The sequence below is a fragment of the Copidosoma floridanum genome, unplaced genomic scaffold (assembly GCF_036245765.1).
Source record: "Copidosoma floridanum isolate Cflo_tuat_1 unplaced genomic scaffold, Cflo_Japanese_pri ptg000014l, whole genome shotgun sequence".
NCBI classification, from domain to species: domain Eukaryota; kingdom Metazoa; phylum Arthropoda; class Insecta; order Hymenoptera; family Encyrtidae; genus Copidosoma; species Copidosoma floridanum.
In genome coordinates, this window is record NW_028321891.1 from 7,660,182 (window position 1) to 7,675,802 (window position 15,621).

The 15,621-nt window shown below is 41.4% G+C and overlaps 1 protein-coding gene across 1 annotated transcript in view; it reads left to right on the forward strand.

Moving 5' to 3' along the window:
- Positions 1–7,904, forward strand: part of DIP2 (disco-interacting protein 2) — a 42,795-nt gene extending 34,891 nt beyond the window's left edge. Inside the window, exons 9-16 of the mRNA XM_023391102.2 lie at positions 269–1,422; positions 1,525–1,955; positions 2,036–2,267; positions 3,595–3,725; positions 3,794–4,180; positions 4,278–4,613; positions 4,694–5,550; positions 5,634–7,904. Coding sequence (XP_023246870.2) covers positions 269–1,422; positions 1,525–1,955; positions 2,036–2,267; positions 3,595–3,725; positions 3,794–4,180; positions 4,278–4,613; positions 4,694–5,550; positions 5,634–5,886 — 3,781 coding nt within the window. The 3' untranslated portion in view covers positions 5,887–7,904. The remainder of the gene's footprint in view (positions 1–268; positions 1,423–1,524; positions 1,956–2,035; positions 2,268–3,594; positions 3,726–3,793; positions 4,181–4,277; positions 4,614–4,693; positions 5,551–5,633) is intronic.
- The last annotated feature ends 7,717 nt before the right edge of the window (positions 7,905–15,621 follow it).

A 15,621-nucleotide genomic window follows, 5' to 3' on the forward strand; every position in this document is an offset into this window, starting at 1 on the left:
GTGGGTTTTACCAGTGTTTTGAGTATACAAGGACTCATGGTCAAGCAGAATAATTCACCTTTCCGACCAAATGCTTATTCATTCTTTTCTGTTTGTTTTAAGTTTCATCAATGTCAATTTTACCATTTTATTTTTGATCTAAAGTAATGGATGAAACCCCAAATGAGGGTTACCCTAAAAAATAATATCGGTAACATAGATTTCTATCCCTTGGTAGTAAAATATACATCACGATTTAACGTACGCATGAATCTTTACGATCCTCCAGGTACGGCTCGGCATCGTATAAGGCTCCCGCGGCTACGGTCCTCGACCCTAACGGCAAGCTATGCGTGACCCTGACCTACGGCAAGCTCCTGAGCCGCTCGTACAAGATAGCCTACACGCTGCTGAACAAGGCCCTAAGCCGCGTCGTTGGCGAGTGCTGCCTGAAACCCGGGGACCGCATAGCCCTGGTCTACCCGAACGACGACCCCATAAACTTTGTGTGCGCGTTCTACGGCTGCCTGCACGCGGGCATAGTCCCCGTGCCGATCGAGGTACCCCTGACCCGGCGCGACGCCGGCTCCCAACAGATCGGCTTTCTACTTGGCAGCTGTGGCATCCAGGTGGCCCTCACGAGCGAGGCGTGCCTGAAAAATCTCCCCAAGACGAGCGCCGGCGAGGTGGTGGCGTTCAAGGGCTGGCCCAAGCTGCACTGGTTCGTCACCGAGCACCTCGCCAAAACGCCCAAGGAGTGGATACCACCCACCAGACTGACCGACGACACCCCGGCCTACATCGAGTACACGACCGACAGGGACGGCTCGGTCATGGGGGTGACGGTCACCCGGGCGGCCATGCTGGCCCACTGTCGGGCCTTGGCCCAGGCGTGTGGCTACACCGAGGGCGAGAACATGGTCTGCGTGCTTGACTTCAAGCGCGAGGTCGGGCTTTGGCACAGCACCCTCACGAGCATCCTCAATGGGATGCACGTCATCTTCATACCGTACGCCCTGATGAAGGTCAACCCGGCCAGTTGGATGCAGATGATAACGAAGCACCGGGCCAGCGTGGCCGTGGTCAAGTCGCGGGATCTCCACTGGGGCCTACTGGCCACCAAGGACCACAAGGACATATCTCTGTCGACCCTCCGGCTGCTCCTCGTGGCGGACGGGGCGAATCCCTGGTCCCTGTCCTCCTGCGACCAGTTCCTCTCGGTCTTCCAGCCCAAGGGCCTGAGGCCCGACGCCGTCTGCCCGTGTGCTTCGTCGAGCGAGGCTCTCACCGTGTCCGTGAGGCGGCCTGGCCGGGCTGGGGTCAACGCCACGGGCCGCGGGGTGCTGAGCATGTCCGGCTTGAGCTTTGGCGTCGTCAGGGTCGACCAGGAGAACTCCCTGACCTCGCTCACCCTCCAGGACTGCGGCCAAGTCATGCCTGGAAGTGAGTGCGCCAACACACCAACGTTCTTTCCCCCCGTATCCGCCTGTACCATCAGTTGTAATTGATTACAAACCCCCCCCCCCCGTTTGGTTGATCGTGCAGGTATCGTGACCGTCATCAAGATGGAGGGTCCACCGTTGGTCTGCAAGACGGACGAAGTAGGCGAGATCTGCGTCCACAGTCCTGCCACGGCCAGCCAGTACTGGGGACTCCAGGGCATGACCAACAACAACTTCAAGGTGATACCCCAGCAGACGGAGGGCCAGCCCCTCGGGGACGTCGAGTACACGCGCTCGGGTCTCTTGGGCTTCCTCGGGCCGGGCAACCTGGTCTTCGTGTGCGGCTCCCGCGACGGCCTCATGACCGTCACCGGCCGGAAGCACAACGCCGACGACATCATCGCCACGGTACTGGCCGTCGAGCCCATGAAGTTCATCTACAGGGGCCGAATCGCGGTGTTCAGCGTTAGGGTCCTCAGAGACGAGAGGATATGCGTAGTGGCCGAACAACGGCCCGACTGCAGCGAGGAGGAGGTAAACACGCCGGCCGTTCTTGCTATATAAACGTTGATCGTTTATCTCGTTTCTCACCGTTGTTTGATTCGCGGGTGCAGAGTTTTCAGTGGATGTCGCGAGTCCTGCAAGCCGTCGACTCGATCCACGCGGTCGGTATCTACTGTTTGGCCCTCGTGCCACCCAACTACCTGCCAAAAACACCCCTGGGTGGCATACACCTGTCCGAGACGAAGAGGCGCTTCCTCGAGGGCACACTCCACCCGGCCAACGTGCTCCTCTGTCCGCACACTTGCGTCACGAATCTGCCAAAGCCACGTGAGATTCATTCGGGTAAGTCGACCAACGCTAAAGCTCAAAACAAGATGTAAATTAATGCACCCGTGTGACTCTCTTTTATTGTAATTTTTTACTATACATATATTGTACTGTTTTTTTACCTTCATTTACCTGTTCACGATGACAAGTACATTGTATGTGCATTGCATACGTATGTATGAAACGCTGATGCGCGCTTTTTTGGGCATTTCGTTGTGGCGTTCGCGGTACGTTTTGGGCCCTTAATTTTTGAGCGATTCAATGTTTCTTAGTGATAGACTAGTGGTTTCTTAGTTTTGAGGGAAACTTGTCGAACAAACGCTTTGGTTTTCACTTAAACAAATAGTTGACAGTGTACTGAAAGACAAGTTTTTTTTTGTTATACATACGATATTTTTGTCGAATCATTGTCAATCGCGAAAACTTGTCTTCCAAGGGCACGAACATCGTTTTAGACGATTGTACATTAGATCTTAGTTTATAATCGAAAATTAAGGATTCAAACCCGATGGCGATCGCAGATTCGCCGAAAACCGTGCATCAGCGCTTAGAACTTGAGTGACACGAGAGTTTTTGATGGACCGAAAAATAGAGAGCAGAGACCCTTTTTGAAATTAAATTCAAAATTCAATCCAATCGAGACGATCAGGTATACCTTTACTCTCACGACCAACGCAAGATCGACCATTATTTTCTTTGTTCTCTTTGCTTGCTCGTATCTCAACGATCTGTCTTCTTCAAAATTAGCCTTAGATAGTGTGTTTTATTTGAATGCATTTTTTTTTATTTATTTCAAAAACTCCGTTTTTTGGTGAACCTCTCTTTCTTTTGGCTGAGTTTCACGGTAAACCTCGAGTCTTTGTTGTAAATCGACGACCACTATCGACACCCGTGCACTTATTTTCCTCCCTTCCCCCTTTATTTAAAAAAAACACCCCCCCCCTTGTTTTTGTTTGAAAAAACAAATGACTTAAATTGCAAGTAAAAAAATGTGTGCCCTTGACACAATTTACCTTTTTTTAAACCCCTTTTTTGTACGACTGAACCAAAAAGACGAGTAAAATTACACCAACTTACGAAGCAATACGATAATACGGGGGCTGGGGGGTGCATCGTGGAGCACAACGAAACAAAAAAAAAGGTCGAATTCGCCGCTGGAACAAAGAGTCGTTGGCCTCAGTCAGGGGAGAGTCTGGTGTACCACGACTACTGCTCTTCTATTGCAATGATTTGGAAACGCAAAGAAAAAAAAAAAAAAAAAAGAAAGAAAGAAAAAAAAGAAAGTAGAATTTTGAGCGTTTGCGTTGGTTAAAATTAACGTGATGTACGCGGGGGCGTCTAGCGGGGGATTCCGTTACAGATGTCGGACCGGCGAGCGTCATGGTCGGCAACATCGTCCAGGGCAACCGTCTGGCCTCCGCCCAGGGCAGGGATATCGGGGTACTCGACGAAGACAGCGACAGCGCGAAAAAGGTGAGTTAAAAGGGTCGCACGAAGAAGCAATCATCAGACAAAGCGAAATGAACGCCGTGTTTCCGCAGTACCAGTTCATCTCGGAGATACTGCGGTGGCGAGCCGTGGGCACCTCGGACCACGTGATCTTCACTGCGCTGAACTCGAAGGGCGCGGTGGCGTCGTCGCTGTCGTGCTCGCAGCTCCACAAGAAGGCCGAGCGCATCGGCAACCTGTTGCTCGATCGCGGCAGGATCAACACGAGCGACCACGTGGCCCTGCTCTTCCCACCCGGCACCGACCTCATATGCGCCTTCTACGGATGCCTCTACGTCGGCGCCGTTCCCGTCACCATCCGACCACCCCATCCACAGAACTTGCAGACCACCCTGCCCACCGTGCGCATGATCGTCGACGTCAGCAAGTCCGTGCTCATTCTCACGAACCAGAGTATCCTCAAGTTGCTCAAGTCTAAGGTAATGGGCCCTTCCATTTTACTATTTGATCTCTCATCCGGTCCAAAGGTTTCATTCGCTCTTTTTTTTTTTTTTTTCTCCCTTTGGTCCTGCGCAGGAAGCAAACAACGCGGTCGAGGTCAAGAGTTGGCCGACGATCCTCGACATGGACGACATGCCAAAGAAGAAACTGCCGGTGCTGTATCGCGCCCCCACGGCCGAGATGCTGGCTTATTTGGACTTTAGCGTCTCGACGACCGGCATGCTCGCCGGCATCAAGATGTCCCACGCGGCCGTCACCTCCCTGTGCCGGTCCATGAAGCTCGCCTGCGAGCTCTACCCCTCGAGGCACATAGCGCTCTGCCTCGACCCCTACTCGGGTCTTGGTTTCGCGCTTTGGTGTCTCAGCAGCATATACAGCGGCCACCACTCCATACTCATACCACCTTCCGAGGTGAGAAGACCTACATTGAGATTGTTTTATTTTTTACTCAAACCTTTTTTTTTTTTTTTTTTCTTCTTCTTCGCCACCAGGTGGAGGCCAATCCGGCCTTGTGGCTGTCGGCTGTCAGTCATTCCAGGGTCAGAGATACGTTTTGCTCCTACGGTGTGATGGAGCTTTGCACAAAGGGCCTCGGCTCCTCGGTGCAGACGCTCAAGGCACGAGGCGTCAGTCTGGCCTGCGTGAGGACTTGCGTCGTCGTGGCCGAGGAGAGGCCGAGGATAGCACTGACGACGAGTTTCAGCAAACTCTTTTCCGCCCTTGGCCTGAGCCCCCGAGCCGTGTCCACCTCGTTTGGATGTCGAGTGAACACCGCCATATGCCTGCAGGGCGCCTCGAGTCCGGAACCCTCGACGGTCTACGTCGACTTGCGCGCCCTGCGCAACGACCGGGTATCCCTAGTCGAGCGTGGCTCACCTCACTCGCTTTGCCTGATGGAGTCCGGCAAACTCCTTCCCGGTGTCAAGGTCATTATCGCCAATCCCGAGACGAAGGGCCAGTGCGGTGACTCGCACCTCGGCGAGATTTGGGTCCAGTCGCCCCACAACGCCAGTGGCTACTTCACCATCTACGGCGACGAGAGCGACTACGCCGATCACTTTAACGCTCGGCTCGTCACTGGCAATACCGGCGAGGTGTACGCGCGCACCGGCTACCTGGGCTTCCTCAGGCGCACCGAGGCCGTGCAGCAGACCCCCGGGGGACCGGAGATTCCCGGGGACAACAGCTCGGTGTCCGAGGTTGACGTGGCACCGGGTGATTCCGAGCTGCACGACGCTGTGTTTGTCGTCGGCGCTCTGGACGAGGCGATTCTGTTGCGGGGCATGAGGTACCACCCCATCGACATTGAGAACAGCGTCATGAGATGCCACAAGAAAATCGCCGAATGGTAAGTTTTGCCTCTACTCTACCGTAAGCTCATTGTTACAATACAGTGTGTGGGTTACACTTTTTTTTGTTTTGTGCTTACAGTGCTGTGTTCACGTGGACGAATTTACTCGTCGTCGTGGTGGAGCTGGATGGCAGCGAAAGCGAGGCGCTAGATCTCGTCGCCTTGGTAACCAGTGCCGTGCTCGAGGAGCATCACCTTGTCGTCGGGGTCGTCGTAGTCGTCGATCCGGGCGTCGTACCCATTAATTCGCGTGGCGAGAAGCAGCGCATGCACCTGCGCGACGGCTTCCTCGCGGATCAACTCGATCCCATCTACGTTGCGTACAACATGTAAACATCGTATTATAGGGATGTATTTGTTGCACCATCCGATGCGTTTTTCATCCCCTCAATGATGACTAGCTTGCATCACGTTTCGTCGATTGACCTGAGCTTTTTGTGCGTTCTTTTGGAGCAGACGCTCCAGATTTTGGGGGGGACGAAAAGAAGTCGAGTTTTCAGACAAGTTATGTTACTTTGTTGTTAGGTTTCTGTCTTTTTGTTTGTGCCGAAAATTTGTTTACGGAATAAACCAACCGTAGGGTACATAAACAAGCGAATTCAATGATGCACCAGTTCTGCTGCACTAGTTTTTTTTTGTTTGTAAACTCAACTACGCCGTTTAATATATTTTTTGTTTTTTTTGTTTAAAAAAACACTTTTTTTACCACCAACTCTGTGATGAGATGAAGCAAGTAGATAAATTTGTAAAAGGTATTTATATAATATATCAAATGGCGATAAAATACACAAATTTTACAGTTTATGCATTTTTTATAATAGTGCAGAAATTTTGCGAATAATTAGTGATAGAATGAATCTAAAGAGCTTACACTGCAGATGGTAATTGTAAAGTTTGTAGCGAAACGACTGCGCACGTAATTTTTTTGTTATTACGATAGAAAACTATAACGCTTTAGGTATTATGCTATCTCAATTATTAAATAAAAAAAAAACAATAACGGGGTTTTTCTTAAATTTTCTCAATAATACTTATGACTGCAGAATTTACACATTACATACATCGATTCGCACACTTGGATTAGTTGTCCATTTTAAGAACAAGACAGTGATAATTTTGTAACGTGTCATTAACGACCTATTATATATTGTAATCCACCGTTTTATACTAATAAACGATCAAAACAACGGGATGTCAATTTTTCGTTCATACGCCAAATGGACTTGCATATGACTGTTTCTGTTTTTGATAAAGTGTACATTTGTTGATACGTTTATAATTTTATAAGCCTACTTTATTTTTGTAAAAAGTACAGTGTAATGGGAGCAAAAAGCACTGATGTTGCAGTGACAAGCAGCTTTTACCCCACTATCTTTTTTTATGTAATTGTACTGCAATTTCCTTTTTTTTTTTTTTTTTTTCCCTGCTGAAGTAATTATCGTATAACAGTTAGTAATAAAGCAAACAATGATAGCAGCTAGAACCTTTGTACATAAATATGATAACGCTGATAAGCTGTAAGTAAATAATGGACTAATAGGACCTTTCTTTTTTATTTTATACTTTTGCGGAACCGTGCCATCACGTTTACATGTATGTATATCTATTTGTATATTATACCACGCGTATAGTACTGTCACATTTTTATGTTAAACTCGAAGCGCCGATTAACTAACCCGTAGGTATGTGTGCGAGTGTTGTCAAAGACGTCCTAAAAGTATAATAAACCACAATCTTTGGGTCAGGTATGAGCAAATGATAAAGTCTCTTATAAGGAAATGTCAAATAAAATATTTTAATAACTGAAATAACAATGAAAAACAATAAACATTTTGGACGTGAAGGACAAATTTTTTTAAGACTCGAAAAAAATAAGCGACGAAAGTGAATTTGTAATACATATACGCGATACCCAACTATTTATATAAAAAGCAGTAAAGTTTCTATTGTATACACATTAGCTCTTAAAGGCAGTTGGTAATAATTATACAAAGTCATGCGCAATTTTTTCGAATTTTCAAAGAAATACTATATATATATATTATAAAAAGAAAAAAAACACAAAAAAGACCATTAATAAACCCTTAGTCGCCTACCCACTACCCTCAAGATCGTCCTGATCTCATAGTTCGTACGATTAGAGAATTCCATTTTCGAAGTAGAAAAAGATACTGATTTTATTTGGGAAACACGTAGATTTCATACGATGATCGGCAACGTAAACAACATATTATTTTACACTTTGCAGTCGCGATCTTTAAATTTTTTTTGTCCAACCCTACGCCATCCGGTCCGAATCTTTTCTTACATTAAATCCAATTAAAATTTCTGTTTTTCAATCTTTATTAAAATAAAAAAAAATAAAAAAAGAAAACCTGGGAGTACTTTTTGGTTGTAAAATGTATAAATGTTGATACTAGCAGTAGGAGCACACACTTGTGTATACTTGTCATACCTTTGTTACAATAATCATCGCGTTTAATTAAATTTCGATCCCAGAAAAATAAGGGAGGACGAGCCTTTGGCATCTCTGTTTTGGCAGTCCCGAGTTCTCGTCCCTCTCATTTTGTTAGCTTGACACACGATAGGTATTCGCTCGTTCCATTGATTTTCTTCACGACTTTGTAACGTGATATACGCTATTTGACATACATATATTTATAAATAAAGTATTATGTAGCAAAGATAATGGGAGTAAAGAAAGTCGACGATGAAGACGATATTATACTGATGAGGATGAGAATAAAAAAAAAGAAAAGAAAATGAAACAAGAGGCGATGAATGAAAGAGCCAAGTGCCGTGTATATATTAAGAATTATCCGAGTCGTAGAGTTATTGTTTTTGAGAATACTATCGTGTATACGATCACATGGATTGTATTTCGAGCATATATACATATAGTATGATAATGCGAATTTATTATGTATTATGAATTAACTGTCACATATTGCATACAGCAGCGTTAAAAAAGAAATTAAAAAAAAAAAGTTAAAAAAAAAAAAATAAATAATAGAAAATGAAATGCCGTTACTTTTGTTTGGAAAGCGCGCATATTGTGTTATTATTATAATAATAATGTTCTCCTTGTCATCGTTATTTGTTGAACGAAGCATGAAAATAAATTAAAAAATAAAAGATTTTTCGATAAATTGACGGAATGTACATTATATTGTCAGTGAAAATGTCGAGGTTTCTGGCAATATTTTATATTTTCCTACTACATCGGGAAGAGTCCTCGCGACGATAATTTTTATGCGAAAAGTATAAAAAGCAAATAACTCCCTATAAGTACTGCTGTCTTGTATACTCCCAAAACGCAAATGAAATAATAAATAAATAAACAAATAAAAAAAAGCATCTGATTCGCACAATATTGATGATTACACAATTTCGCTATACACACACGTATATACGAACGACGAGCAATGGACTGATGCAGTTTTTTGCACATTGCGCTTTTTATTCAGTTAAAAAAAAGTAACGAAAAAAAAAAAATTCTCTCTTTTTACAGCATTTAAACTATTTCTTAGACTATTTTATAAAGTCAAAAGCAAAGACGAGTAATAAAAAACATAAATAAATTAACTGAAAAATTATTACAAAGGTCACACGGACACACATGCAATTTGTAATCCATACTTGGTATACACATATAAATATATATTTACGAGAAAGCGTCGCATGGACCGAGACACAATTATTAATAAACGTAATGTACATTTTTCATTAAATCGTTGTTAATTATTTTTAATAGGCATATACTTTAGATATATTCCTTCCTACAAAATCTTTTTTTTCCCATCCCTGTTTTTTTATTGTTTCGATACCATTAAGACCAAAAAAATCGATTTTAAGTATACTTTTTATATTTTTGTTATTATTTCTTAACTTTATTCGTAATTAATTGGTTAAAGTCACAATGAAAATATATTTACTATGATGTCAATTGCAAAAGTAAATCATCGACACATAGCAGATAGTATTACATAATAATTATAGAAGAATTATATAAATAAAAATTATAGAGAAGTTCTTTATAAATCGGATGCAAGTTGGTAAAAAAAAGAAAATTATTATTTTTAACTGTAAAAATTATTGTTTTAACAGTTAAAATTATAATTCGAAAAATAAAAACGATGGTTAGAACAGTAAACAGTTCCATGCGGGAAAGTAAATTTTATCAACCGATCCTTTTACGGTTTACTGTTCCAGCATCGTAATTTTTGCTGTTTTAGCCATAATAATTATAATTATAATTTTTACTTGAAAAACAATAAATCTTTACTAATGAAAATAAAAATTTTTTCCTTTTTTGCCAACTTGCATTCGATTTACTGTGCGGAATGGTGATTTTTGCTGGAATGTCTCTATAATTTATATTATTTGTTTCTCTCAGCATATCATCGAAACGTATCAGTCTCGTACAAAGATCAGACAAATGGAGAAACCACTAAAAATGAGAAATCTTCGAGAGAGAGGCAAACCAAATTTATTGTTTCACTGTTAATGTGTAACTTTTCAAGTCCGAAAGTATAAAATACACCTACTTAATCGCTGCAAGAGCCACGACGCGCAACTCGAGCTTCAGCAAGTCCAACAGCACAAAAGAAAGCATCAGAAAAAACTCCCGTATACACTCGTTAACGTATGTAGGCGAATCGCATTATAATAGAGTGTAACGCCTCTATATACTTGCTACAAGTCGATGACCTGATAGTAATAACAGAGAGCCAGCAGCTCAGCGTCACAAGAATCTTTTTTTTTTTTTTTTTTTAGAAAAATAACGAATCCACAGATCAATTAGATATGATTTATTATATTTTTTATATTTTTATTTTTATCGATAATGGTTTTCCTTCACTAGAGTTCGTGTAGTTTGTCAAAACTCGACTTTAATAAGAATAAGTAAATAAATAAAAAAACAAATTTTGAAACAACAATCTTTTATCTTTCCGAGAAAAATTAATTTTATTTATTTAATTATAATTAATTATTTATTTATTTAAAAATTTATAAAATACACGACTTATAATAATTAATAAGGTTTAGATTTCAGACTAATAATATTTGTCTTCGATCTATTGTAATTTTAATATTACGATATATTTAATATTACAATTAATTGTAATATTACATGCTATTAGTAAATATTTTTAATAATTATTATTTTTTTTTTTTTAATTGTAAAATATTAATTAAGAAATGTAATTAAGTTTCATTATGAAATAAAAATATTAAATTTTATTAAAAAATAGTTAGATATATTTTATAAAAATTATTATTAACTACTAAAAAATTTCATAGTAACTAATAATGAATAATAAATATTGCAAGCTACAAATTTTTATTAATTATAATTCATAATAGTTATAATTAGTTTTTCTGTTTATTTTTTACTTGTCATTTAATGAAAAAAATAATAAATCAAAATAATTGATGAAAATAGTAAATTTTATTAATAATAAGTTGGATATATTTTATAAAAACTATTATTAACTACTAAAAAATTTCACAGTAATTAATAATGAATAATAAATATTACAAGCTACAAATTTAAATTAATTATAACTATGCTAACTATGCACTATGGGGTTTCCATGAAAAAATTCTTGAACATGAATTATGATAAGGTGCAACGATTTTTTTAGCCTATACAATGTATATTTCAAAGAATAAAAAAGTAATTCTAGTAGAATACGTGAAGTAATTTTTACACAAAAAAATATCTCATGCAACCGTGTTATTGTAACCCTTGCTTTGCTATGGCTGCCAAATCAGCTCTTGTATAAAAAACACTTGCTCCAGGCACTAGTGACGTGATGTATACAGATACTATTTTAGTAATTTTGTTTGAGCAATGAAATATATGGCCTAAAATCACAAAAAATAAAATAAAATAAAATAAAAAAATAAATTTAAAGAAACAATGAATTTGTGCCACAGTTCTTAAAAAAATTGGATAATTTTTATGAACACAGGCTCCAAAACATCGGAAATTTTCCTGTACAATAAATCCCAAGAAAAAAACTATCCACTTCAGAGGACTCTTAATTTGAATATTTCGCATCCCTATTTATAATCGTACCCTGCTACGTCAGGTCCCACCCTCCGGAGCCATTTAAAAATCCGCCTCGTGTGCGCCTCTCTTACACCACGGGTGCACGTGCTCGCTCGAAACTCTCGAAGCCCCCAGACACGAGCCCTCCCCTCCTGTCCAGCCGTGACTACTCCTCCCTCTTTCAACCACCTATACACACGCACATTTATGTACACAGCAAGCGATCCCTTATGCAGACTCATCGTGCACCACATATATTACGTACGATCGAATCTGTAAACAATGTTATTATCTTTCGACATTATTGTTAATTAATACTTTGGAGCAGACTGTAAGAAAATAAGATTATCTACCATTGAGAAAAAAAAGGCTTACCGTGCTTTTTTTTTTTTTCTTTTTTCTTAAAAATTCAGCACATACGTAGTATCTACCTCTTTCGATAGTTGAATTTTTTATTTTTTCTATTTCGAGGGGATTTTGCGTGACATTTGGTCTTTTACTATACGCCTTTGGTAGGAAAAATAGTCTTTGACACACGAGTGCCATCCAACCATGCAGTCTACTGTTGAAAAACTACTATTAAAATTGGCTGAAGACGCGCAGGATAAAAAAAAAAAAAAAAAAACAAAAAACAAAAATCATAAGATGTACTTACGAAACATTTACGTCTCTACAAAATAACGAGTTACACAAATTCATCCCGAGACTCTGTGTTTGTCTTTGAGCCATTGTAATGCCAATTTTGGAATCCTACAATGGTTGTTTTGTTCTTCCTGTCCACCTTTTTTCCACCCTTACGAGTATATATTCAAACAAGCTTTTCACGGATTCTTTCATGTACATAAAACTCCAATGCAAAAACATACCTGCATACAATTCCCCTCCCGTCATCCCTTTCATCGATCCATATCCCTAAAAAAAAAAAAAAAAAAACAAACAAACAAACAAACAAATACTTACCCCTTGGAAGCGACGAAAAGTGCATATTCATGCGGACAAGAAAGGCAATAAGACAAAAAGATAGCAGAGGGCAGAGATAATATCAGCCCCGTACACATACGCATATATATCCATCGCAGAGACGGAATAGCTGTAGCTACGATGCATTATACATCGACCAGACAGACGCGCCTTCTATACATGTATACGCGTACGGGGAGAGCGCGCGATCGAATCGGAGTTGGGTGTATGTATACAAGTAAGACCGACTGCGCCGGCTGTTCAACTCGCGCCGTTGTACATGAATGTACACCGCACGATCCGTGAAAAAAAGGTACAAATATGTTTGGTGTCAGGCTACCACAGCCCGATCTCGATTTTCAAAACGCAAGGATCCAAGAAATCGGTATCCCACGCTTTTTCAGAGCTCGCCCCCAAATGGCCCGACAAAAACCCTTGAAAACTGTTGCGTGACGTTTTCTCGCAACTTAAGAATCACTGATGAATCAATCCATGAGAGAAGAAAAAAAAAACCCCATTTTTTCCCTTCTCCTATTCCTTGCCCCGAGAAAAAAATTTTCCACGGATCCATCCGTGTACGCGCGAGGGACAGAGGTAGAGCCACCGAGGTACTATACGGCGACGAGGAGGTCCGCACCGCAGTCTAGACGCGTCGGCGAACGGCAGCGCAACGGCTCTGCTCCGGAAAACTCTTGTTCTGAGCCTGAAAATTCGTTTATATTTTCCGAGTGTTATACCACACACACACGCTGTACTGAAAGATTGGCTTTCCGGAGCCCACTGCCCGTACACACAGGGGTAGATATTACATTCAAACGAGGAAAAAAATGATTTCCACGCGGGACGGGGATGAGACGGTGATCGCGTGGAGTGGAAACTAACGACGTTGCAGGTCCGTATAAGGTACCTACATGCACAACGCACACTTGGTTCTCTTTGTCCGCGAGTAGTGACTCTGTGCATAGGGCGGGCGCGCGCGTGTGTGTGCGTATATTGTGCCAACAACCCCCGCCTCAGAAAACCCACGAGTGATTTTGAGGCTCAATTGTGTTTGGCGGTGCAAAAAACAAAACATACCTCGTGTCGCCTCGTGTGCGTCTTGAAACGTCCAAAAGCGCTCGAATCGGCAACTCTGGAACACCTGTCGTTCACGCCGTTGATTCCTCTTTCGCCGAAGTAACCCCGAAGTGAGTATATTATTTTATATACCTACACATTGGATAAACATATATACATATTTCATAGCCTGTGGTGCCGCGTGTCGTCGAGTACCACAACGTAGGGTGTATATTTATATACGCGCGCTCTAATGTAATTACCGGTATAGGAGAACAGTCCTCACGTGAGAGCGCGTATATACACATATTTGTTTTATCGTCCCATTTGGCTCGCGTGACTTGGGCCTTTCTCTTTTTTCGTTTGTTAAACGCCCCCCCCTCCCCCTCTTCTCGGATACATGCGTCTACTCTCTTTCTTTCCTGGAGCGGTTCTTACCGATCTCCAGCCGGTCCGTGGGTTCTCCGTTTCTTCGGTCGTTGTTTACGTTGTGGATTAAAAAAGAAAGTCGATCGTTTAGCGTGAAGAGGTTCATTGGCATGTGTATCCTATTTTCGTGGAATCATTGAGCTTTTTATGCAGGGGGTGGGTTGGCGTGTCCGGTGTCGTTTGAAGATCGCGTGACTGCACGAGGGGTTGAGGGTGTTCTTGCGAATGGGGCCGGTTCGCGGGTTTGAATTGAAATTTGGAGTGAAAATTCAGTTGAATATCGGTTAAGAGTTCGATCGGGGGTTCTTTGATCGGTTCGGTCGGGCAGTCGGTCGAATATACTCTTGGTGTTTTAAAAGCGTGCGTTTATTTGGAATTAATTTTTAACGGCTACTTTGAATTTTTTAAGTTGGGAGGACGTTGGGTGCGTCGGTGGTCGGACGACGATGAGATTACACTGTTATCTCGAGGTTGTGCTTCGAATACATTGTGTACTGAAAAAAAAGTATCATCAAAAAGAATAACTTGTTCGATGACTTGCTTTCTTTTTGAATTTTCAAACTTAACCATTTTCAAAAGTAAGAGTTCGTTTTTTCACACCCGCGATTTATTTTTCCAAACATTTTCCAGATGGTTATGTTTTTTTTTTTTTTTTTTTTTTTTTTCGTTGATTCAGCACGTTTACAAACTACCGTTTTGCAACCCAAATAGCTTGTCTGTTTTTGATTTCGAGGCTTGACTAATGAACGGGAGAGTGTCTTATACGGTTTTTAGAGGAAAAAGTGTAGTTTCTCATGAAAATACTATTCGGGGATACAAACATAATTTTCAACGAAAAATCAGTGCAGTCCGAGATTTGGGTTAATGCATGCACGTGTTTACGTAATAAGGTTCTGAGTCCAAAGCAAGTAATGCAAACTAAACGAAAATCATAATCAAACCTGATAATTATCTTTGGACAGGTTCAATACACATAACGAGTAGTTTGAATCCTCTAAGTAACGAAAATTATTTTCCAATGGCCCAAAAAGTATGGATATTATTTAAATCTCAATAAATAAACCAATTTATTTGCTAAACATTTTTATTTAAAGGGTCATGAAAAATCGTTTGTAGATGTTTAATTCGTCGGCCATTGATATCACTTTAAATACTTTTTATGTTGAAATAGTCTAAAAAATGTATTTTTCATCCAAGCGAGCAATAAATATTACAATATTATTTACAGTTTTCTAAATTCAGCCACCCACTAGCTTCCATTTAAAACTTCTCGATGTATATACATGCGACAGCCCAAGTAAACTGAGTTGACTAACCAACAGATCGATGCGGTCGCGCCTCAAACGCACATCAAACATCGTCGTAATGCGTTTCGTAAAAATTTTAATATCCCCCACTCAAACTCTTTACATCGTACAATAATCCATACGTGTATAAATATCCCAAGTCCAGTCATCAGCTTGCAATGTCACTCGAGACACTCGACGCAAACAATAATACTCCTCGACGCAAATACCAATATTATTTTCAGAACATCGTCTACCCTTTGCCGAGACAACAAACCC